The sequence below is a fragment of the Daphnia magna genome, linkage group LG5 (genome assembly GCF_020631705.1).
Source record: "Daphnia magna isolate NIES linkage group LG5, ASM2063170v1.1, whole genome shotgun sequence".
In the NCBI taxonomy this organism is placed as follows: Eukaryota; Metazoa; Arthropoda; class Branchiopoda; order Diplostraca; family Daphniidae; genus Daphnia; species Daphnia magna.
This window is the reverse complement of record NC_059186.1, coordinates 3,035,118-3,059,550: the sequence shown is the minus strand read 5'-3', so window position 1 is coordinate 3,059,550 and position 24,433 is coordinate 3,035,118. Positions and strand designations below refer to the sequence as shown.

General features: G+C 38.0%; 2 protein-coding genes, 4 long non-coding RNA genes and 1 pseudogene across 12 annotated transcripts; 3 read left to right on the top strand and 4 right to left on the bottom strand.

Annotated features, from left to right (window-relative positions):
• Positions 1-2,918: 2,918 nt before the first annotated feature.
• Positions 2,919-3,795, bottom strand: LOC123472272. Its single transcript, XR_006646627.1, has 2 exons — positions 3,696-3,795; positions 2,919-3,596 (listed from the first exon to the last, which is right to left on the bottom strand). It is a non-coding gene; the product is annotated as an uncharacterized LOC123472272 (long non-coding RNA).
• Positions 3,796-5,548: 1,753 nt separating this feature from the next.
• Positions 5,549-7,952, top strand: LOC123472263. Of its 4 annotated transcripts, none has more exons than XM_045173548.1 (7): positions 5,549-5,688; positions 5,753-6,748; positions 6,820-6,927; positions 6,985-7,212; positions 7,286-7,509; positions 7,568-7,742; positions 7,807-7,952. In XM_045173548.1, exons 4-7 carry the CDS (start codon positions 7,074-7,076, stop codon positions 7,920-7,922), a joined length of 654 nt encoding a protein of 217 aa, XP_045029483.1. In that variant the 5' UTR covers positions 5,549-5,688; positions 5,753-6,748; positions 6,820-6,927; positions 6,985-7,073; the 3' UTR covers positions 7,923-7,952. The 4 variants fall into 4 exon arrangements, with proteins under 4 accessions (XP_045029483.1, XP_045029485.1, XP_045029484.1 ...); XM_045173550.1 differs by having other exon boundaries at positions 5,575-6,024; positions 6,638-6,748; XM_045173549.1 differs by having other exon boundaries at positions 5,575-6,024; positions 6,613-6,748.
• A 935-nt stretch (positions 7,953-8,887) lies between these two features.
• Positions 8,888-9,372, bottom strand: LOC123472225. The gene is made up of 2 exons (XR_006646568.1): positions 9,273-9,372; positions 8,888-9,210 (listed from the first exon to the last, which is right to left on the bottom strand). It is a non-coding gene; the product is annotated as an uncharacterized LOC123472225 (long non-coding RNA).
• A 3,048-nt stretch (positions 9,373-12,420) lies between these two features.
• On the top strand, positions 12,421-15,498 carry LOC116934711. Its single transcript, XR_006647119.1, has 7 exons — positions 12,421-12,695; positions 13,010-13,106; positions 13,190-13,266; positions 13,621-13,816; positions 13,887-14,095; positions 15,013-15,195; positions 15,255-15,498. It is a non-coding gene; the product is annotated as an uncharacterized LOC116934711 (long non-coding RNA).
• Positions 15,499-16,376: 878 nt separating this feature from the next.
• Positions 16,377-17,239, top strand: LOC123472664 (annotated as a pseudogene).
• Positions 17,240-19,082: 1,843 nt separating this feature from the next.
• On the bottom strand, positions 19,083-20,650 carry LOC116922375. 4 transcript variants are annotated; one of them, XR_004393971.2, is made up of 4 exons: positions 20,150-20,650; positions 19,881-20,063; positions 19,676-19,821; positions 19,083-19,609 (listed from the first exon to the last, which is right to left on the bottom strand). It is a non-coding gene; the product is annotated as an uncharacterized LOC116922375 (long non-coding RNA). The 4 variants fall into 4 exon arrangements; XR_006647118.1 differs by lacking the exon at positions 20,150-20,650 and having other exon boundaries at positions 19,083-19,344; positions 19,436-19,609; positions 19,881-20,141; XR_006647117.1 differs by lacking the exon at positions 20,150-20,650 and having other exon boundaries at positions 19,881-20,141.
• Positions 20,651-21,788: 1,138 nt separating this feature from the next.
• LOC123466300 lies at positions 21,789-23,538 on the bottom strand. Its single transcript, XM_045174555.1, has 7 exons — positions 23,527-23,538; positions 23,336-23,467; positions 23,145-23,276; positions 22,954-23,085; positions 22,394-22,625; positions 22,157-22,316; positions 21,789-22,077 (listed from the first exon to the last, which is right to left on the bottom strand). Exons 5-7 carry the CDS (start codon positions 22,565-22,567, stop codon positions 21,860-21,862), a joined length of 552 nt encoding a protein of 183 aa, XP_045030490.1. The 5' UTR covers positions 22,568-22,625; positions 22,954-23,085; positions 23,145-23,276; positions 23,336-23,467; positions 23,527-23,538; the 3' UTR covers positions 21,789-21,859.
• Positions 23,539-24,433: the final 895 nt, after the last annotated feature.

Below are 24,433 nucleotides of genomic sequence, written 5' to 3'. Positions count from 1 at the left end.
TGAACCATCGTACTTTAGATTGCAACACCGTCGTCTTGCGACTGAGCCACCATTCACGAAACCTGTTGCAAAAATGTAACTTGTTATGTAATATGTAGTCTGCTGTCCCAAATTAGCGTCACGAGGGCAAATGTAAAAAATATGAGAATTCCATTCGCAGGTTAGACGGGTATTGTCCCATAATTTAAGTGAAACATTTATCAGTTCTGTTAAAGATTCTGGAACGAATCTATAAATCTTAAAAAAATTAAAAAAAATCGTGTTGGTTTAAGTGTTATTTGACGATTCAAAAATACCTCATAAAAGTGATTTTAAAAAAATATAGAAAATAAAATTCGGAACTGGCATCTAAACAGTATAGAACCATCGGCCATCATGTTAGCAGTCAAACGTCTTACGACTATGCCACGGTTGACGAAAAATAAATATAAACTATAACACGTACACATGTCATTTAGTATGTGGTCTACTGTCCCAAATTAGCGTCATGGGAGCTTATGTAAAAAAAATTAGGATTACAACCACAAGTTAAATAATTTTGTTCACATGATTTTAGTAAAAAAATCAATAATATTGTAAAGGAAACTGAAACGAATCTATTTATCCCAAACACTTGCTGTTATTGTGTCAGTTTAAGGAGTCTTTAATGATTAAAAAATTTCTCTAAAAATGTGATAAAAATCTAGAATAAAAAAAAAAGCCATCAGAGATTGTACCTATACAGTTTTGAACCATCAACCAATGAGTTTGCAATCCAACGCCTTACGACTGCGCCACAACTAATGAATTATAAAAAATGTGTCTTAAAACAATAAAGAGTCATTTAGTGTACAGTTTGCTGTCCCAAATTAGCGTCATGGGAGCTTATGTAAAAAACATTGCAATTGCAAACATAAATTATATAATTTTTCCCGCTTGATTTTAGTAAAAACATCAATTATATTGTAGAGGAAACTGAAACGAATCTATTTATCACAAACACTTGCTTTTATTATGCCAGTTTAGGGAGTCTTTGATGATTAAAAAATATCTCTTAATATGTGAAAAAATAAATCTAGAATCTAGTAAAAGACATAAACGATAGCACGTAAGCAGTTTCGAACCTCCAACCTTCGAGTTGACAAGCGAACGCATTACGACTACGCCAAAGATGCTGATAATTTACAAAGTCAACTTAAAATAATAACGAGCCATTTAGTTTACAGTTTGCTGTCCCAAATTAGCGTCATGGGAGCTTATGTAAAAAACATTAGAATTGCAAACACAAGTTAAATAATTTTTCTCGCATGATTTCAATAAAAAAATCAATAATATTGTAGAGGAAACTGAAATGAATCTAATTATCACAAACACTAGCTGTTATTGTGTCATTTTAGGGAGTATTTGATGATTAAAAATAATCTCTAAACATGTGAAAAAAAATCTAGGATAAAAAAAAAGGCCCAAGAGCTTGTCCAGAAACAGTTTTGAACCTACAACCCCCGAGTTTGCAAGCCAACGCCTTACGACTGCGCCACAGTTGCTGATATATAAAAAACATAAATTAAAATAATAACTAGCCATTTAGTGTACAGTTTGCTGTCCCAAATTAGCGTCATGGGAGCTTATGTAAAAAACATTACAATTACAAACAGAAGTTAAGTAATTTTTCTCGCATGATTTCATTTAAAAAATCAATAATATTGTAGAGGAAACTGAAACGAATCTATTCATCACAAACACTTGCTGTTATTGTATCAGTTTAGGGAGTCTTTGATGATTAAAAAATATCTCTAAATATGTGGAGGGAAAAATCTAGAATGAAGAAAAATACCTAAGAAATAGTCCGTAAGAAGTTTTGAACCTTTAGCCGCAGAGTTTACAAGCCAACGCCTTACGACTACGCCACAGTTGCTTTTAAACACTCAACGTAACTTAAAATAATATCGAGCTATTTAGTGTACAGTTTGGTGTCCCAAATTAGCGTCATGGGAGCTTATGTAAAAAACATTAGAATTGCAAACACAAGTTAAATAATTTTTCTCGCATGATTTTAGTAAAAAAATCAATAATATTGTAGAGGAAACTAAAACGAATCGATTTATCACAAACACTTGCTGTTATTGTGTTAGTTTAGGGAGTATTTGATGATTAAAAAATATCTCTTAATATGGGGGAAAAAAATCTAGAATCAAGAAAAAGACCTAAGTGATAGTCCTTAAGCAGTTTTGAACCTCCAACCAACGAGTTTGCAAGCGAACGCCTTACGACTACGCCACAGATACCGATGCTTAGTAAACGTAACTTAAAATAATAATGAGCCATTTAGTGTACAGTTTGCTGTCCCAAATTAGCGTCATGGAAGTTTATGTAAAAAAATTATGAGAACTGCAATTGCAGATTAGATGAATATTGTTAGCTGGCTTTGGTTATGAATTCTTCCGATTGATAAAGAGTTTTTAAGCGAACCCGGCGATGTCAATATTACTTGGAACAATTTTAGTTTTAAATGATTTTGGTGAAGTAACAATGTGTGGCAAAAAAAAATTAGAAATCCTTATGGTTAATAAAAAGTTATTCAATATTTTTATATTCTATCACTAGTCAGATTTGAACCAACGGCTGTAGAATTTATAGACTAATGCTCTACCACTGTGCCACTGCCATACGGCCATATTTTATGTACAACTTATCCATATTTACGTAGTCTGCTGTCCAGATTTAGCGTCATGGGTGCTTATGGAAAAAAGAGATCGAGATCAATCACCAATTAGATTAATATTTTTGAACTGCAGTAGTAACACACTTTACCGCCTTGTAAAGATACACTTTAGGAACATGGTTACTTTGATACTGACTAGGACATAGTAAATTTTAGGTGATTTTTTTCGGTTCATAACTTGGGACATTACGGCATACTTGCGGCAATTTCTATGCTATTTTCTCGAAAATTCCAGGCACGTTTATTTTTTTTGTTTTTTACCATGATATGATGGCCTATTGGCTACTTAAAGAGAACAGTATGATATAAATTTATAAAAAATAAATATTTTGTGGTTGACATGAGTTTCGATTGCAAGTACACAGGCCTGTACAGATGAAGTCTCGTTTTGACAGCTCTTTGTTTTGGTTTTTTAAATCATAAATTTCGCAATATTTTCCTATTGCACCCCGTTTGGTGTCTTAAGCAAATCGATTCAGAATTAAAAACTGAATCGAATGAATGAATTAGTTTTAAAAAATATGATTGTCCCAAATTAGAAAAAGTGTCCCACGAATTAGGGTTTTTGTCCCAAATTAGCAGATCGGCTTTACACGCATTCTCCATAAGGAAGACTGTTTGCCCAAACGCTGTCCCAATTCGCTCTTTTACCCTAATAGCTTCAAGCATGATCGAATGAACACACAAAAATCAATGGTTGTATATAGTTTTGATTGTGAAATAAGTCTGTCTTCTTCTAGTGAACATCCAGCATCTTACCCACTATCACCTAGCGGACCTTTTCCACACACAAAAAGTAGTCCATTTTCACCTTCTTGGTTTGTACCGGTTTGTACCCAATATTCCTCGGGGCAATCGACCATGAGAGACAAACTCGGTCTACTTTCCTTTACAACTAAAATAGGATTGTCCTGAGTAAACTTTCGACTTGAATCTAACGCGGAGTGAATGTGAAAGGAAAGCTTTGACCCGTTTCTAGCTAAAATCCGCTTACCTCAAAGTCGCCAAAATATAACTCGTTAAGCAGGTATTAGGTGTCCGAGGTGTAGCCAGAATTCCTATCCCTACCCCTGTGAGAGCCAATAAGACGAAAAAGGGAGGTGAAGACTTCGCCATCTGGCGTTCAGAATCGAACTCGTTGTAAAATATAAATAATCAATATTGAGGCATGAAATGAAAAAATAAACAAAAAATTAAGGGAAATTAGTTATGAAACGGATATGTTTGTTTTGCATGCATAACAATCAAATAAATATCATTCGTTCTATTTTCGAACCTGTTGAATGTACAGAAATCTTGTCTTCTGTAAGGCTACAATCTAGGAGAGCGAACATTATTGAATTGACGCGGGGTTTCACGTTTACACGTGTTTCTATTGTCTACAGAATGGTCACAAAAAGTTGCGTAGTGCATAGGTGTGCAAATACCAGTTAAAAAAAAAACGTGATTCTTTCCATGAGTTTCCATCGAATAACAGTTGGCGTGATGAATGCATAGGTGAAATAGGAAAGCACGAAGGATTGAAACAGGAAACGAATCCGATTTTTCAACATTTTCAACGCCAAATATCCCCATACGCTTGGGGCCTTCTATTATGAAAATATTACTATATATTCAACTTTTTATGCTGATTTTAAATATGAAGTAAAAAACAGACTATCTTTTATGCATATGCCTTGAATCGACGCCAAACCATTTTTCGCGCTCACGCGCACTACGACGTAAGCGGTCTCACGCGTATTATACGACTACCGCCTATTTCGATGAAACAAATCACAAAGTGCTTTATGTATTAGGATTAATCAGTATATATTTATTCACTTTTATCATCCATGAGAATATTTTAAAGATTTTTACAAAGTAAATATAATTATATTAAGAAGCGAGTTAAAAAAAAAAATAAATGTTTCCTTGAGGAAGGAAATGAAACATGTAAGCCAAAAAATTTGCCTGTATGAAGAGGCGATCATTGTCAGTGGGTGACAGCGTGTCTTATTCGTGCGTGTCTTATTCGCCCCCCTTTCCCTCCCGTCTATAGAGAAACGAGAAAGTGGACAAGTTCGTAAATTATTTCTTTTTTCGTCGTCGCTTAGAAGTTGAGTGATTTGAGGGAAAGAACTGCCTCACAGAAACCCCGATCTACCAACTGCTGCTATTTTTGCCGCTGAATTCGCAAAGCAACAATCGAGCGATTCAAGCGACTGAGTAACAGTCCTTAAATTGACAAGAAGGAGAAGAACATAAAGGGTCAATCACACGGTAACGCCTTTGGGCGCATGTGATTATCGATGACGAGTATGGCCATATAATTAAAACAATGGGCAAGCAGAAGGAGAATGATAAATAAAGAAAAGCAACTGAAAAAAGAATCCTGGGGTCGGGAGGAGATTATTTTGTCCCACACAGCACAGCTTCCTCTTGGGACCCTCCCAATAGGCTCTTGGCCTCCCAAGCTTTTATTAGACCTCCCAATGTTGTCCTGAGGAAGGTTATCGGATTTGCGTATACGGCATCATTCGTAAAATTTACGCTGTTCTATTTATAATGTTTTCAGGATGCCTTTTGTATGGTAAGATTTTATCAGTATTTCTAAATTTTCGCTTGATTTGCGATTTTTTTTTTTTGTTTTGGTTTCGTTTATTTGAATTATTTCTTAATTGTTTCTACAAATAGCATCCACCACATCACTTTGCCATCCGTAATCCAGCTGTATATGCAGCATCGTGTTGTGTTAACTGAAATCGTTTGATGTGCTGGCAACACGTAAAACGATCAATCACTCTTTTTTCAACCTTAGCCGCTATTGTGGCGGTACGGGATAGTCCCAATTCCGACCGCTAGGTGGCGAACAATAGAAGACGCGTTAGGGAAGGAGAGACCGGCAGTTGGGCGCGAGACGTAGAGCAGAGCAGGCAGAAGAGCATCGTCCTCCAACATTTCAGTTTTGTTTCTTTTGTGTTTTACCTTACCGGATTTGTGCCGTCAAGGTGTGGAATACACTAAATTTGCGAGTGATCCAGCCGAACAGTGACTTTATCTTTAATTTCCCAGCCATCCGGCGACATTTGGTGTCAGAAGTGGGATCGAGTGCTCGCTTCCCGTGGCTGCGACGGCGTGGTGACCCCTTGCTAAAACTGATCATTCGGCTTTATCGGAAACATCCAGCTTGCTGAGGCAGATTTCAACATCCATCGACATTCTCCGGAAGAAAATCTTGTCGCTGAACGTGGCATTTGGGTGTTTGGGAGCGAATTTCATCCCGATTTGCTGGGTTTTGTGGCGGATTCTTCCCATTCTTGGCGCCAAACCAACATGGCGGATCGGTGAATAGACATTTCTCGTTGCATTTTTTTGGTGTATTTTTCAATTGCTGCTGGTAATTCGTCGAAAGGACGTTTCCAAGTAGATTTCAGCCTTTTTTTTTATTTATTTACTTTTTTTTAATTTTTTTTATTTATTTTTTATTTTTCGGCTTTGTGTTGTGTGGGGTATTTTGGTGCGCTTTTTCTTTGTGTGTGAAACAACAGCGGCTGGTGTTGCAGTGGCTGACGTTTATGCGTCGCTACCGCTGACATCCCTGCTGGTTGTGCAGAAGGGCATTTTTGTAAACCAACAACGGCTAGTGTTGCAGTGGCTGACGTTCATGCGTCGCTACCGCTGACATTCCCGTTAGTTGTGCGGAAGGGTATTTTTGTTGTTATACAACAGTGGCTGGTGTTGCACTGGCTGACGTTCTGCGTCGCTACAGCTGACATCCCCGCTGGTTGTGCGGAAGGGTAATTTTGTTATACAACAGTGGCTGGTGTTGCAGTGGCTGACGTTCTGCGTCGCTATTGCTGACATCTCTGACGGTCGGGAATAGAATAATTTGTAGACCAAAAATAAATAAATAGATAAAAATAAATTGGCAGTCATTTTATTTCGTTCTTCGTCGAGTTCGCCTTCTGGATATCGTTTTCTTCAACTGAAAAGTGGATTACATCTTCTCGTGGATTTCGTCAACTATTGCTGCATTCTGGAATTGAATTACCTGATATTCTTGCCTTGGTAATTTATCTAAAAAATCAATTTAAGTAGTGAAAATTCCTCTTGGCATTGCAAAACTATTCTATCATCAGGATTGAAATTTGAATCTCGTGGCCGTAACTGTACAGTCTACTTAATTCTCCATGCTCTACTCACTCTGAACTCTTGTTTTGTCAGTGCATTGATGCTCTAAGTTAGAGGTAAATTAGTTTAAAAGAATTACAGTCAAAATTTGTATTAATTTTTTTTGTTATCAGTGTTGCAGGCTTGCAGCATCATAGTTACAAAAACAACTTGGTCGTCAACGTCATACGTCAACATCAATTTATTCAAGGTAAATTTGATAATGAAAAGGGTTAATACTGCTAGCAGCACATCTCAGGCTCACATAAGGAGAATGCGTCGGGAGGCATATCAAAACGTGGAGGTTGCTAATTTGTCTCAGTTTCAAGTTGAACGTGACATCAACAGTATTTGTGAACCAGGTGATTTTTTCAACAATTTCTTTATTAGAACTGAATTTAATGTAATCCATTTTTTGGTACTTCATCTTTTAAGTATTTCAAGACTACACTAAAAGAAGTTTGGAATTTTTAAAAATCCAATTTCGAGAAATGACTGCAAAAATCGACGATCTTTTGCACTCGAGACCGAAACCGTGTATTTGTACAATACAAAGAATCGAAGAAAATGAACAGCAATTCCTTTTGCATTTGGATTCGTTCGATGCTATTGAACATCTTGAAAATTCAATGAAGGACCAACAATCTCGACAACAAATGGTAACAGTAAATATTCAGTTTTTATTATTTCCGTTTGCAACCTTTAATTTTTTTTCAGATCCTTTTGCTGCTCCGTATCGGTGGAATAAATCTCCAGAAAACGGTTTATGCAATAATGGAAAAGTTATTCTCATACGAAATTGGAACTAAGTTCACTTGGACGGGAAAATCCTCAAAAGGAATCGAGAAAGCTAAATTTTCTGATCTGAAGAATATCTATGCTGCAATCTCTGGTAAAGATCGATAAAGATGAATTTATTCTGGCTTAATAGTAACAAATTTTGCAATGTACTACAGGTGCCGTCCTCGGTAACAAAGACCTTGCTGGTGATGAGAAAACTACAGTTAAAGTGCAGTATCAAGTAACCGAGTGGCTTCGTCACTGTCAGCAGAATTTGAAAAGTCAAATGTAGTTGATGAATAAATAAAACATTTGAAAAATGTGTTTTGTTTATATGTATTCATTTTATCATTACAATTATTGCTGAAAATCGGAGCTGGGTACGGAATACTAGCCGGTATATATATGGTTAATTTGTTTCATTATGGGAGGTTATGGGGAGATCCTCGGGAAGGTGAGAGAGGTACTGAGGAGGTTATCAGGAAGCCACCAGGTAACCAAAAAGATGGTTTTTAGAGGAATTTAGGAAGCTCACAAGTAAGACTGAGGAGGAAATTAAGAGGATCTTGGGAGGTCCTGGGGAACCAAATGTGCTGTGTGGGTGTGCTCTGCTGTTACTTGTCTTTTTTTCCTTTCAACATTTCGATCACCCTGTTCCGTGCGATTCAAGAAGGGAAAAATTAGTTCGGTTGCGTGACTAACTATTAGCATGCAACACCGTCCTACCGACATGGAACGTGACCTACGAAACTTGTTTCGTAAGCTTCCCAACATTGTGATTAGACGTAGCCCATTTCTCTTCTACTTGATCGTCGACTAATCGTGCCTTGAATGTCTTCTACGTGGTGCGCAATAAAAATAACCAAACGATTGTCATTTCCCTTTCTTTCTGGTTGTACTGGTTGGTTTAAAATCTACCATGGCTTCGTCATCACCCTTAAGACATGTTCATCATTAATCCCGTCACTGCCCGGCGAGTCCTACGCAAAAGCAAGCGCCAGGGTACTGGATGTAAGTTCATTTTTTAATTAGATTTTTAAACTTTGACTGAAACAATACTACGTCTACCTTTTTTTTCTTCTTGTCTGGGCTTAGTGTGTTATCTTTGTTTAATTTTCTTCCGATTTGTATGAACAGAAAGCCGGTATCTTTACATAAAATCTTCTTGAATGCATTGTGGTCTTCTACCTTTTACTTCGCCGCTGGACGGACGACAGTGTAAACATAGGGCAAGAGAATGCTGACGTTAAAACTGGCTTAGTGTCTTGTTTACATTAAAACAAAGCTTTTTCTTTGCTCTGGCAGTTATAAAAAAAGTACAGAAGTACAACATTCACATATAAACAGCTTCAGCTTGCAACTGTTGGATTGGTTTGAAATCTTGATTGGTAAGAAAAAACTAAAATCATGTCACACCGTAAAAGAAATTCTTTGAACACTTTGGTGAGCAAACGGGTAAGTTACATGCTTTGCAGTAAAACCGTCTCTAAAACTTAGCCATGCGAGGCGCTTCCGGAAGTCCTATGGTTTGTGCGTACTGGGGTGGAAGCGTTCCTCTTGTTATGAAGTAATAGGGCCTACTGTAAGAATAAACTCAGTCAATCAAACAAACATAAAATGGCTTCTAACATCTGTAACTTACTTCTGGTGGGTTGGAATTAGGTTTCAGGGCATAGTACGTCGACTGGTAGCAGTAGGCTACAGTAAACATGTGTTTTGCCTGCTGAGAGCTAGCATTATTTTCTGTACCTATACTACTATTACCACTTGACGGGTGCACAATTGGGCGCTCCGCAGAACTACCAAGGATTTTTGAGCCATTGCGTTTTTTTGCGCCAGTGACACCACGGCCACTTGGAGGGCATCTCCCAGGCTTGGCAGAAGCGGAAGGAATTTGGGTAGAATCAGACGAGGTCGATGATAAAGTAGGTATCGGCATTGGAGCGGGTTAATTTCGTGGAACATTGCCGCGAGCAGAAGCGTAACCATCGCTTCCTGAAGCATTTGGAACTGTGGTGGTAGTTGATCCAACTAGCTCACCACTTGGACTACTGAATTTCGGTCTCGATGAATCACACCCATAGATCGATAGGGATTCTATCAAAATTCACATTTCCCAACCCCCTGATACAGGCACCCCTACCCTTCTACAACGACCGGTGGATCGACCGACACTTTTTCTGAGACTTTACCCCAGAGATGGCGCTGATGGCGCGGCGATTTCAGGGGTGTCCGCACTAATCTTTCGTTCGTTTTTTTTTTAGATGCTGTGCCGCTGAGATTGGTCTCCATTTGTAGAGGAAATAACGCAGCAGCTCCCGGTCGAGTCCCCGTTTTTATCGGCTGAACGACGAAGGAGTGCGGAGCAGTTTAGTCGGCCCATTCGAGTCGATTTCAGGGTCTCGTACGTATCTTTTATACGTTTTCTTATTTTAGACGCTGTGGCGCAAAACTTGACGTCATGTTGTAGAGGAGATAACGCGGAGATTAACGAAGGGGTCGTGTAAATTATCGGCTCAACGATAAAGGAACACGGAGCAATCTAAGAGCGACTCGAAGTTTTGGGAGATTTTTTTTCAGAGAGATGGCGCGTCGGTCATGAAGATAGGGAAAAATCAGGCCGCGAAGTTGTTTTCAAGGCGGGGCTTTGTGCGTCGCCTGGCAACGGACTGGTTTTTCCACAGGCCGTGTGAGGCTGTCAACATGGTCGCACTACATATGTATTAAGGTAACACCTATTGCTAGGGCTCGGCCCCGCACTAATCGGGGAGTTTTTTAGTCGATTCGGTGCGGTGAAATTTTCTGCGGTGCGGTGATTGCGGTGCTCGATGCGGTGATTGCGGTGCTCGGTGCAATCCCCGATTTCAAGGAAAGCAATTACAAAATTCAATACATAAGAGTAAGACAACGCTAATAGCTTGTGTAGGATAACTTAGAAAAAAAGTTATTTGAAGAATACATAATTACTACGTAATTAAACATATACTAATTATAATGAATACACATTAGGTATTTTATTTATCAAAATTTTTAATGTCATATAACGTGTCTTAAAATCTTTAAATAAGGTTGAATGGGAAAAAAAAACCTTTCGGCTCCAATCAACCAGGAAAACTAAATTTCATAAGAATTACGGATTTCTGTATCACAGAATTATTTCCTTTATCATGAAACGTATTCATACAAGAGTAATATCACAAGTTTAAAATTATTACTTGGTGAGCTAACGTTTGAAACATTCGACAAAGCCGACAAAGATCTTTTATGCCCTTGTGAATTCTTTGGTGGCATTTCTGTTGAAATTCACTAAATGGTTGATAAAAAAAATACTTAAAAAACAACAAATACGAGTCCAATTTGATTCAAACTATAAGTAACAATAAACTAAACAACTTAAACACACCACTCATCATTGACTGACAACAAACACAAATGTCACACTAGTCACGTGGTCCTGATTGACCTATGAGGAGCAATTTATTATAGATGACCTATCAGGAGACAGCTCCGGTGTTAAGTCAACCATAGCGTCATTTGTTGTTTTTCGCACCACCTCAGGCAAATTTCTATTCGGTGCTTTCGGTGCGGTGCTTGCACCGCACCGCACCGTCCCCGAACCTCATTTTTCGGTGAGGGTTTTCGGTGTCCCCGATTAATTTGAAATCGGGGCCGAGCCCTACCTATTGCACCTCACACAGCGTTGCCAAACTATATCAATTTTTCATTTATTTTATTTTTTATTTTTTTCCCCGTAACTCTGATTAAGATACTTATTATAATTTAAAATCCGAATGGAGCTTCTTCCTTTTTTATTTGTTTGTTTCCCAAAGGTAATTTACTACCGCTAGATGACGTTTAACTTGACACTAGTTCGTCCAGTTTGAACGTTTCTTAAACAAACTGTTTGTCCATCGATATAACTAACTTGCTCTACTTGATTACTCACAGCCTCAGTCGTCAGTTTTTCCGGAAGAGCAAATGGTTTCCGGTTTCTGTGTGGCGAATTGGCGTCCAGGCTGTACCCTATCGGGAACTTCCTGAACGGAGTGAGGGCCCCTAGTGTTATAGTCCTTCGGTATATATACATATATACCCTCAGGGATATTTTAAATACTTAAAAAGCATTTTGTCATACTTAAAGAATTTTTTGAGAAAGCTAACGGTGCGTTCGCTTGTCTGCAACGAAGCACATTCGACACGATAGCTACAAGTTAGAATCTGGCCAAATGTATTACACTCACGCATTCGAAAAACGCATTTTGAAGTGTTTGAATCGATGACTTTTAAAGTCATGCAAATTTGATTAAAAATTGCTCAACAAACCTAATTTACCCTGTTAACCATTTTCAATAGTTTTTTACGAACGAAAACTGTTAACCATTGATTATCTTTCTGAATAGGTCTATCACAAACCACGCTCGATGTTCGTTACCCCTAACCGACGAAAACGCAACCCAAAAATGAACAGTGCGATCATAAAACCTAAGGGTTCTGCGTTGCGAACGAACAAATTTGTGCTGATGTCAACAGTGTATAACGGATTCTCCGAATCGAACATTCAAACTACCGACTTCATTATTTATTGCATTTGAGATTTATGCATTCTTGAAACATGAGTTGCAACGTTCAGGAGAATCATTTCACTAGAATGAATGTATATTCTTATTTCGCTTACCATGCAATGCTATAGCCTAATATAAAGTTCGCAAGACTGGCCAACTGATGAATCCCCTTAACTCATTTTACACCAACCGCGTTATTTGAATATTGACTTGATTTATACAAGAGTCATCTAAACCCCGAAAACAAGTTTCAAGCGAAACTCAATGACAATGTAAAATAGCAGTCTGCCAGTTGCCTTCTTAGAGTTATCACCTAAAATCCCGTGTTTCTTCCTTCTTCGCAAACACAGTTTTGACTTCCCTCATAGGTCTATAACAATTTGTTCCATTTTAAAAGCGTATTTTCTTCGTAGCTTCATCATTTTATCGTGCCCTACCGTTTATTTTATTCACCCTATTTTGATGATGCGCCTTCTTATTTTCTTCTTTCACGGCAACGTGCGGTAAGACCAATTCGTCTCTTTTCTTTCTCTCTTTTTCATTTGTTATTTCGCATTAATCTTGGCCTAGAACGAGAAAATATATTTCAACAATTGTGGGTTAAACACCCTATATTTTATTTTTATTTCAATTGCCTTTAATTGATAAAGTCGCCATTTATCCGAGAAGGAACAAATTCTTCTGCTTTTTAAAAAGCTTCTAAATGCTTTTTACTAATAGCTTAAGCCAATAAAAATGCACATGCCTATCTAATTGGAGTAGACTAATAGCGTATAGCTATTGAATACTTTATAATGTATTTTTTTTACCTATACAGATGACCTGACGGAGAAAAGAAAAATTTCTCAGCAACATCAGCAAATTTTGTGGTTTTGTTTGAGTTGCGACGACGCCAAAGGATCTGAATTAAAAAGGTTATTTGGACCGCTGACCATATATTTATTGACAATTTATTGAATCCATTCTCTCAATCCGACTTAAATATCGCGAAAGCCAGCGCTCATCCAGTCGTGCAATAGCTTGGCAGCCTGCTTCTTATAGGCCTACTCTTATAGGAATAGGTCCTATATTATTGTAAGTATTTTAACGTTGGTCTTTCATTTCAGTTCATCTTTCATCGTTGAACCACAATTCTCAGAAGGCTATAGTTCTTGTGTTTGTAAATTATTGTGATTGTTTCTAATATTTATATTGTAAAATTATACTGTAAAGTTTTATATTGTAAGAGTCTATTAGAGCAAACATATAATCTGATGACAAGTATAGCCGTACCACTCTCCCCTCCCACAATAAAAAATAGTGTTCTACTGTGTTAGTATATATCACCAAATAAGGGGTATCGCATTTTCTTGTATATTGACTTTCGTTCTCCGAATGAAATATGTCGGAAAAATGTAGCCTAATATCTTAAATTGATTTTCTCATTAGGCTATTTATTTTTGACAAGAGAGAAATGAGGGTAGCTGTTCTTCTTATAGCATTCGCCTCACTAGCTCTTTGTTCCTATTTTGTCGACGCTGGCTGACCAATTGCAGAAAATGGAAAAGTTTGTCGATCACAATGTTTGAAAAACTTCAGATTGGACTACTTCACATGCGCTACTAACTTGTTTGAGCCGTGGGAGGTTTGAATGGGATGATTCCTTCGACAAGTAGTTACATTAACCTAACAAGATGTTTTTCTTTCTCAATTAGGAACAATAAAGAAAAATGTAATCCAGCACGAGTAATAGGGAATGGAAAATCCGTGTTAACAAAAACCCAACTAGAATTCTGCATGAGCGAGTGTAACACACAAGGATACTCTTATACCTGGTGCTGGACGCACACGAGCTGGGACTATTGCGAAACAAGTTCGACTAGGGTTCGGCAACATATAACCAGATGGGGTGAATATTGCACAGGTAACTTTAAACATACACTATATTATATACATTCACGGAGATTCTAAGGGGAACTAGTTTTTGGTGAAAAAATTATTGCACAAAAAGCGACGGCTCGTTCATGCAACGTAGACTGCTTCGTTTCTTGATTTTGGCCGTCGGCAGTGGACGATCAGTCTCTGAATTTTTCGGCTTGGTGTACGACGTTTGAAGCGCGTTGATCATCACCTGGCGTCAAGTGGTCGTGTACGATGGAGTGTAAGATCTGCAACTGGTCCAGATGTTTCAGCCCACGTTGGTCTTCGCGGTTGCCAAGGTGGTCGGAAGTCACCGTGATTTTTTGTTCCTTTGTTTCATCACTTGCCGACGTGGTAACGGCTGCGTTTTCGCAAATTGGTTCAGGAAGAGGGATAGAAAAAAAGCAACTTACAGTCGTTTGATGTTCCGACGCTGATGCTGGTATGACAGATTCATCCGCAAATATGCTTTTTCAATATTGGTGATTTTCCTTGTCTTCGTGTTTTTCCGGGTGGGAAGAGCTTTCTCAATAGTGACTCGGCTTGCGACAATAGATGCGATATTTTAATTTTCAGTGTTTCACTTACATATTTTTTTAGTTTCTTGAATTTCTCCAACCCATGGCCTACTATAATCACCGCCCATCAGCTTGCTATCTCTCTGTAGCCAAAAATGAATTGGGATCGCTCCACCCATTCATAGCCAGAGGGTCGTAGTCCCTCTCAAACTTTTCCAAATTCCACTGCTTCTTTCGACCTTTTAAAATGTTTTTGAATTCTGCCATTGCCGTGCTTCTGACGTCAAGATTCAAATCGCTCTGCCAGGGTGTTTGAGTAAGTACTAAGTACTTAGAGTTGTTGTTTGGTAAGTATTTGTTCCTTAATTTTTTATTCTTTTTTTTTTCTTGATAACATTCATAGGACATAACGCCAACACAATGCAAATAAAAACAAGTAAAATGGGAAGCAAGTACTTTTCAGAGAGTTAGACCAAGCCGGGCACTGTCTGAGGCCCAGCACACAATGTGTAATTTATGTCCACAGCGGCTGAGGATCTGGGGGAGCCAACTGAAGTAGATTATTAGGAACAGGAACTTACTTTTAGTAACTCAATTAATGGCTAGTTAATGACATATTAATTAATTTGTTTCTGTATTTCTTAGGTAATGGGCAAAGCATTGAATTTTACTTACGAACAACAACAACATCGGCCACGCCTATTACCCCCCAGAATTATGGGGGGCTCTTTAGGCTAAATTTGCTATTACCCCCCATAATTCTTTGGGGCTCTAGTGATCGAATATGCTATTACCCCACAGAAAACGGAGTAGAATTTACCACTAGGTATAGATATAATTACTGTTATTGAATTTATGTTGTCAAATATTTACAGCAAAAATAATAAATACACTAAATTTGACAATCACCCTTGCTCGTAGTCTCTATTACTTTATATCTGTTTATAAAAAATTTCTGCGGCAATCCAAGTAGGAAGAGACAACATGGGGCAGGCGGCAAAGGGTTTTCTTCGCATCGACGAGGTTGCGGTGATGGGATCGGGATAACGACGACGATACGATTCAGCTAAAGCGTTTCTATTGAGCCAAGGTAACTAAATAATAAAGATTAATGAACTTAAGATAATGTAAAGCGTTTACCAAACAGATGGAGGAACAGGAAGTACTGCTACATATTTCCGAGACCATTGGTTCAATATAGAAACAAAGTGGACGCATCTCGGCCGCCGACATTTACCAACATTCGGTAATAATAGAACTAATCGCCTTGAACGGCAAGTTAAGTAAAAAATTTCATTATATTTGAATTTTAACTAAAAACGGTTTTTTGTAAAACTAGATTTCATCATACCATCAAAGACGTTCTTCAGAAGACCCAGCGATTGGGTCTTTTACCATTAACTATTTTTAGGATTCATCCCACCCATGGTCTTATCTTCACCTTCCAGCCGCTCCCAAAAAAGAGGACGTCCGAAATAAAACGCTGGGTACTTCAGTTCCTACCACAAGAAGAAGAAACTGGAGCCGAAAGGTTTCCAAGAAGAATATGAAAATGAGGAAGAGGCGATAAATGGGGCGCTGGAGGAGACTTCCACAAAGGCAACAATAGCAATAGAAGAAACTATCGTTGAAAAGGCTGCTCCCTCCCTTTTTCATTCAATAGGTGCTGAACCTACAGAGGTAAAAACAAACGTGATGAATTTTCTGCTTTTACTTAATTCAATTCGTATATTACTTTAATAGGTGATGGAGTTAGCTATGATTCAAACGGCTTCTTCTTCCCCGTTGACCACAACAAGCCTAGAAGTCATAACTGTTGAGGTAATTAAAAACGTGATTAAGTTTTAGCCGATATTTCCCTCAATTCATACATTACCTTAATAGATGCCGAAGTTGTCTACATGTGCACCGAAACGTAGTCGATTTAGGCCAATGTTGTTTCTCGACAAGATCGAGCCTCTCACAAAAACCAACAAGCTCTGTTCGGGATACGTAAACAGAGCCCAAGAAATCCTGAAGCAACAACATCCTATGATCGGCGGACTGAATTGCGTAACCATTGGATGAACTCTTGAATATTCAAAGTCGACGGAGGATAAATGGATGCAGGTTATTCATGATGGCCGTGACCACTGGGTGCTGGTGGCCAAAGGATTCGTCCAACCGGAACACGTAAATGTGTATGACGGTTTGGCGGGAAGTGCCTGGCACGACAAACATGTCCTAAGCTGCATGTCCAGTCTTTTGAAAACAGGTGAGAAAAAGATGACATATATCGTCAAACAATGCCAAAGACAAAACAATAGCTACGACTGCGGGGTCTTCGCCATCGCCTTTGCTACCAGTTTAGCAAATGGGGAAGACCCTACAGGAATGTTGTACGATCCAAACCAGTTGCGTCCTCACCTTAACGAGTGTATGACGTCCGGAAAACTAACGTCGTTTCCGTCTACCATCAGTCGTCGCAAGCGATCTCGCGAGACGGTAAAAACTGAAGAGGTGTTTTGTAATTGCCACAGAACAGCGTAATAATTACCCTCCGAGCAGTGGGAGTACATCGAGTGTGACCAGTGTGGGGAATGATTCCATCGAATGTGTATTGGTGACTTCCCAACTAATACTGATGATGATTTGATCTGTAAATGATGTATACACAAAAGTTAAATTGTATGTTTGTTGCGTGAAAATAATTAATAAATGGTTTACCAATTTGACTACTTTAAGTGAAGATCGACAACGGAATACTTGCAACAATACAAGCTTTGCCTGCAATCTACAAGAAATTGTCACATTAGCCTTCCTAAATGAAAGATGTACAGACATTTTAGGATATATAACAGTACTGACGTTCTGCAACCAGCAATTAAGGCACTGTCTCAGTGAGGGTAGCTAACACTGGTGCAAGTCAACTCAAACACTCGTGTAATGAATATGGCCTGAACCATCAAGGTACAACACTTACATTATTATTTTCAGCTACACCTGCAATATTAAAGACAAGCACATAAATCTTCCAATGAACTAGCTCGATGGATAGTCCACCAGCAGGATTATGAACATTAATTGCTTAAGTATCAATCAACACAATTCATGTTCTACCTCGTAAAAGACAATCACCTAGTCTATAACTGCAGTTTTCCACATGCATAGACTTCATTTAAACTTTGCCTGTAATGTTTAAAATAAAAAATTTAAATGATAATGTGTAAGAGCAGGAGAATTGGTACCTGCATGATTGTTCTTCACCTAACTGTACCATGGTGTAAGTTCCTTATCACCTAAACTGAACCATAAAATACATGGCAGTGCCTAATTAATCCTTTTCTCGCGAATATCGAAGAGATTTGGTGGGAAAAAAACGAGAGTCCACAGCCAGAGTCTAAAAACCAGATACTAGAACGATGGACAAAAGAAAACGTCGTATGAAAACGCTATAATTCGGAGAAAATTAGTGAGACACGCTGCCATCTGGATTCTGTGGGGCAATAGCAACTGACGCCCCTAGAGGCCCCCAGAACTCTGGGGGCCTCCAACGGCCTAAATTGCTGTTACCCCCCAGCATTCTGGGGGGCAATAGATTTTACCAACAACATCACTAGCTACTTTTTAAGTTTCAGGGCTTTCCTCTTCTATGGTTTGTTCTGAACAATTGGTATTTTATCACTTTGTACCTACTTATACAACTTCATAAGAGAGCACAGTTTGCTAACATGTGGAATGGGAAAAGAGTTGATTTTTCTTTGATGAAAATTACTCTTCGCTAAAACAATAAACGATGGATTACCATTATGTAGATTTCTATCCCGAAGACATGTAGATCCAACCAATTTTAAGCGAATGAAAGTGGCATATGCCAGAGAGGTTTTCAAACCAGAAGTGGTAGCCCCATTACGATGCATGCAAGATATGTACCAATCAGGATTTCAACATGTTCAACCACTAACAGAATTCCTAGAATTCTTCTGGAAGTGGTACAATTACTATGACATATGTAACGTGACCCAACATTACCAACAAAGGCTAGATATTAAAAAACCATTCTCTGACCCAAACGATGACAGATTGTATGAGCTTGACGTTACAATACCCCAAATGCTTATTCAATGGAATCAACAGAAGATTCTATGGAATGTTTCACGAAAGAAACTCTAGAGCGATTATTCTAACTTCGCATTCCACAGCAAACTTTATAAAGCATCTTCTCAACAATGGATTACAATTCGTACTGACAAGAAGGTTTTCCACGGATAATATAGAGCGTTTTCATGGAGCTGTGCGCAACCACTGAGGTAACAATGACCATCCTGTTGTTGGCCATTGTCTAAGTGCCATAGATAGAATTAGTCGTACTCAATTGGCTATGACACCTATGCATTGTAACACTCCTCTAGTCACAGAGGCTGTACTAAAGAAAGGAGATTCCTTAATTGTAAAAGACCGGAAAAGTAAATGCACAAAATTAAGGGCCAAAGATGTATTGAGACAAACAGAAATAAATAACATAAATCTATTGAAAACTCTTGAATATCCCCCAGGTAATATGGTAATATAATTTTGGATGATTTTTCTAAATATCTAATGAAACATTTCACTTACTAGACCACGTTCCCTTCATTCCAGACGCACTTTCATGTTTTATATAAATGGCTATGCAATATTTAAGTACGGACAACTGCTCTGCTTTTGCATTGATTGTTACACCAAAATCATTACCCGTACATGCAACGCAAGATACCTACGCTTAGTAAAACATCTAGGTAACTATTCTGCTAGCTATTTAATACGTATTTCTTAACATAAATACATGTTCAAATTTCTAAACTTACCAGATAGAGGTGGTTTGAAATATCCTTGTGAATCAGGGACGTCTCGCATGTGGACAGCGTACATTTTTTTTAGAAGAGTATTCCAAAAACTACGGAACTGCAGCAAAATAGTCGATGACTTTGTTGACTTTGTTGTGGTGCGTTTGTCTCAATGCGAAGAATTCAAATGTTTTGCTAATGAAAAACACAGTCAAACATTGTGCACATTTCTGTGTAAAAAGTTTTTACTTGTTGTTTTACCTGCCGAAGAAAAAAGAAGTCGTGTACGAAGTGATAAAATACTAATTGTTCAGAACAAGCGAAAGAAGAGAAAAGCCCTTAAACTTCAAAAGTAGCTAGTGATGTTGTTGTTGTTCGTAAGTAAAATTCAATGTTTTGCCCATTACCTAAGAAATACAGAAACAAATTAATTAATATTCCATTAACTAAATATTAATTGAGTTACTAAAAGTAAGTTCTTGTTCCTACTAATCTACTTCAGTTGGCTCCCCCAGATCCTCAGCCGCTGTTGACATAAATTACTCATTGTGTGCTGGGCCTCAGACAGTGCCCGGTTTGGTCTAGCTCTCTGAAAAGTACTTGCTTCCCATTTTACTTGTTTTTATTTGCATTGTGTTGGCGTTGTGTCCTATGAATGTTATCAAGAAAAATTAAGAATAAAAAATTAAGGAACAAATACTTACCAAACAACAACTCTAAGTGCTTAGTACTTACTCAAACACCCTGGCAGAGCGATTCGAATCATGACATCATAAGCACGGCAATGGCAGAATTTAAAAACATTTTAAAAGGTGGAAAGAAGCAGTGGAATTTGGAAAAATTTGAGAGGGACTACGACCCTCTGGCTATGAATGGGTGGAGCGATCCCAATTCATTTTAGGCTACAGGGAGATATCCAGCTGATGAGCCGTGATTATAGTAGGCCATGCTCCAACCACAATGCCTTTATTTTCTTCTTTAATGGTTTTTCTTTGATGTCGGTGACAGAATATTTTTCCTCAATTTATGCCTTCTTCGGCGAAGAGCTGCTGTAGTAGGTTTTTGGTAACGCGTCCGTAATGGCCAAGGCTTCGGTCGCCGGGTTCACGTTGCCTCTGCCACCAGATGAAACAATTAGGCAAAGATGATGTTTATTTAAATTTGACACCAATGACATAACAAAAACACAGCGGTAAAAAAGGGAAAAGGAAACAGACTGAGGGAGGAATCGGGAGAAGACTGACTCCGACTGCCGACTCGACTCGACTGCCTCACTGACTGCCTCGGTTGTCGACTGGCTGCTCGACTGTAAAATTTATTTATTTCGAACTAATGTTTTTATTGCTAGGAGCTATTTGAATTTTCTTGTACTGGGACAAGGGGAATACCCGATACACGTTAAACTGCACTGACCTACCTACCTAAAAAATGACCGATAGGTTATAACTCGGGGAGGTATTTATCAAGCGGTTCCTTTCAGTTCAAAATATCCAATGTAAACGATAAGACCTTGCCCATACTCGAAAAAGTGTGAACAAGTGAAGGGAAATCAATAAAAATAGTAAAATACAATGTAATACAAGAAACGGGTTGAAACAGGCTACAAAATAATTGAATCAGGTTGTAGAACCGGTTACACTCCATCAGTGTCAATTGACAATTAACATTAATTTAAATGAAAGCATACCGTTAAGCCATCTAAAAAGTGAAAACAAAATTATAAAGGTAAAAGGCATTGTATTGCACGAATTAAAAAAACAACAAAAAAACAATTAACATAAGTAAACAAAACAGATTAAGGCCCCGACCTGCCACGACCGGGCAGGTCGTGGCAGCAGCAGCGGCAGCGGCAGTGCTGGTAGATAGGGGAGGGACAATGTTGCACCAATGACGGTAACGCCTAGCTTGTGGTTAGAGGGGCCTGAACTCTACCAGGACTTTTTGTCGTACTTTGCTTGGTAGAGTTCAGGTACCTGAACGAATAATCTGGTGAGTCAACCCGTTTTCTGGTGGGTCAACCCCTTTTTCTGGTGTGTTAAAACATGGACTACTATAACTTAAGGACGGGATTCTTATAACAAATTTCAAACACTTTCCCCACATAGCACAGAGACGTCCGAGGGACATCCTATGGAGGTTTCTCATGGGCTATTGGGACATCCATAGGACGTTAAATTTCAGGCCAGGTCACGTCCCATTCAGGTCAAATGTCCTACCCAGGATACATCCCATGGAAGTCCCAATTTGACATCCTTTAGACGTCTTTCGGATTTCGAATAAGGACAAGAATTGAACCTTTTCCCCACTAAAATTGGGCTTTAATTGGTTTTCATAATTAACAAAAAAAAAAAAAAAAAAAAAAGAAATGTTACAATTGGTTTTTGTTACTCCATGAATTTTATTTTCAACAATCATGGTACATATTAATCGAATAACGAAATAATTTTAATCTTCATCATCAGAGGACGAAGATGGTAGTGGCCCTCTGTCTTCTTCGGAATCATCCTCTTTTTCATTGTTTTTATTCTCCTCCTTTTTTTTTGCTGCCGCTGCCGCCGCCAACTCTGCTTTCATACCATCCTTTGCATGTCTCAGCCAATTTTGAATAGCCAATATCGCCTCATGACTTTTTATTTTAGGTTTTTCATATTTAAGGATTACACCTATTAATTTAATTAAGATTAGAATTAGAAGTTGTGTCTATCGTGACTGCTTGTACTATAAAACTATTTTAAATGATACCTAGCATGACTTTGCCAAGCATTGTGTCTTTAAGACACATATTTCCTCTGTTTCCTTCCCAACTGAAGTTTCGAGCAAACTTTTTATTCAAGCAGAAAACACAAATTTTTCGGACGATATCGCCGACGTTTTTTCCTCCAATAGAGTCAAGGCGAATCCTCTGGAATGATAAAAGTTGAATTTGAAATAGTTAAAATAAGTTTCTGGTAATAAGAATACAATAATTTTAGATCCTACCAGTTGTTTACGAGTTGTTTCGTTTGGAAGTTTCAAGTTAACTGAATCGAAATCATCCATGTTTGAAATTGGGAAGTCATCGTCCTCCTCATCGCTTTCGTTTGTTGTGGTTTGGGATGTTTTCAGCTTTTTCTCAAGTTCGTCGATTTTATCAAAAATTTTCTTACATAACATCTTGTTATCCTTTACTCCATGATTAAGTTTTACAATTCCTCGAGTGTTGTAAGCTTCTCTGCTTTCTAATAATAATTGTTTCAAATATTGATGTATATAGTGTAATATAGTTTGTTGAATATGTTTTGTAAATATTTTACCTTTTTTTAGTGGTTCCAGCAGTCCATAATTTTTAGATAATTTGAATTCAAATTCAAGATTCCCATAGGCATTAATCATATTCTGCTTGGCTAACAAAATAACAAACAAATTTTTACATTGTAAATGAACGATTGTTCCTGTTAATACCATTTGCTTGCTCTTTGTCAACATTACTATTTTCCTGAACTAATCCGTAATTTTCATCATTGTCCATTTCTTCGTCGACCTCCTGTACGTCGGCATACCTGATAAGTGATCGGATTGACTGATGACTGTGACCGATGAACTGTGACCTATCAACTGTGATGGGATGAGACCAAACCAAGATGATGAAGGTAAGTCCACAAAAGAAAAAACAATTAGCAAGAATGGCTAACCTGTAGAAAATTCAGAAATAATGAGCAAGAATTTTTTATAACTTGTGAATAGGGCATACCTGATAAGTGATCGGATTGACTGATGACTGTGACCGATGAACTGTGACCTATCAACTGTGATGGAATGAGACCAAACCAAGATGATGAAGGTAAGTCCACAAAAGAGAAAACAATTAGCAAGAATGGCTAACCTGTAGAAAATTCAGAAATAATTAGCAAGAATTTTTTATAACTTGTGAATAGGGCATACCTGATAAGTGATCGGATTGACTGATGACTGTGACCGATGAACTGTGACCTATCAACTGTGATGGGATGAGACCAAACCAAGATGTTGAAGGTAAGTCCACAAAAGAGAAAACAATTAGCAAGAATGGCTAACCTGTAGAAAATTCAGAAATAATTAGCAAGAATTTTTTATAACTTGTGAATATGGCATACCTGATAAGTGATCGGGATGAGATCCAAGATGAAAGAGTAAGTTAATTTCAGTTTTCACTTACAAAAATTTCGCTGCATCAGCTACCAAAACACATTTCAATTATTCAATAGCATATACATTTCCTTTATAAATCTTCTTACCTCATGAATTTCTTTGAATAACTGCTGACACAATTGAAAAAGAATGGCGGCGAAGCAAAGACAGATTGGCGTCGTTGAAGAACAGAACAAAGACGAAAAAGCATTGCCAGATAACATTTATTGAGGCATTGCTGTTTCTACAAATTAATTTTGTTTTTTATTTTAATAATGCAGTAAACTGAAATAAACTGTTATAAATTTGTTTAAAAAATTTATTTTCAATAAAACAACTTAAGAAAACACATCGATCAAGATTTATTAAAAGCAGTTTAATATAGTGCATGCCATCTAGTGGCGTACATGATAGGGGCCAAAATAGCTTTTGGGGGACTTAGAAAAAAAACTAAAACAGAATGGCCTACCGCGACCTCTTTACGACGTCGCTACAACATCCCATTCCGGTTCGGGACATTGGGCCCTAGCAGGGACGTCCATACGACGTCGGGTGCTATGTGGGTCTTTTGCTTTCAGCAGGACGATTGAAGTGGACAAATTTTAGTACACAAAAGCCACCCACCCAACCATTTCTCACAGAGTTCTGTGCACCTTTTGTTAACTCTTTCGATGCTGCAATAGTTTGCCCAGTAATATTGTCACAAGATTCCATTAGATAAAAAAAAAATCCGGTTAGGTAATGTCAGGAACAAATGGGTAGCATTCTTTTCCTCTTGACTACATAAGTTCTGGAATTGAAAATAGGCAAGGGGTGTTGATGGAACTTATTTTTTCCAAATAACGAGCCCTTGCAACTGGATCCAAACTTCTG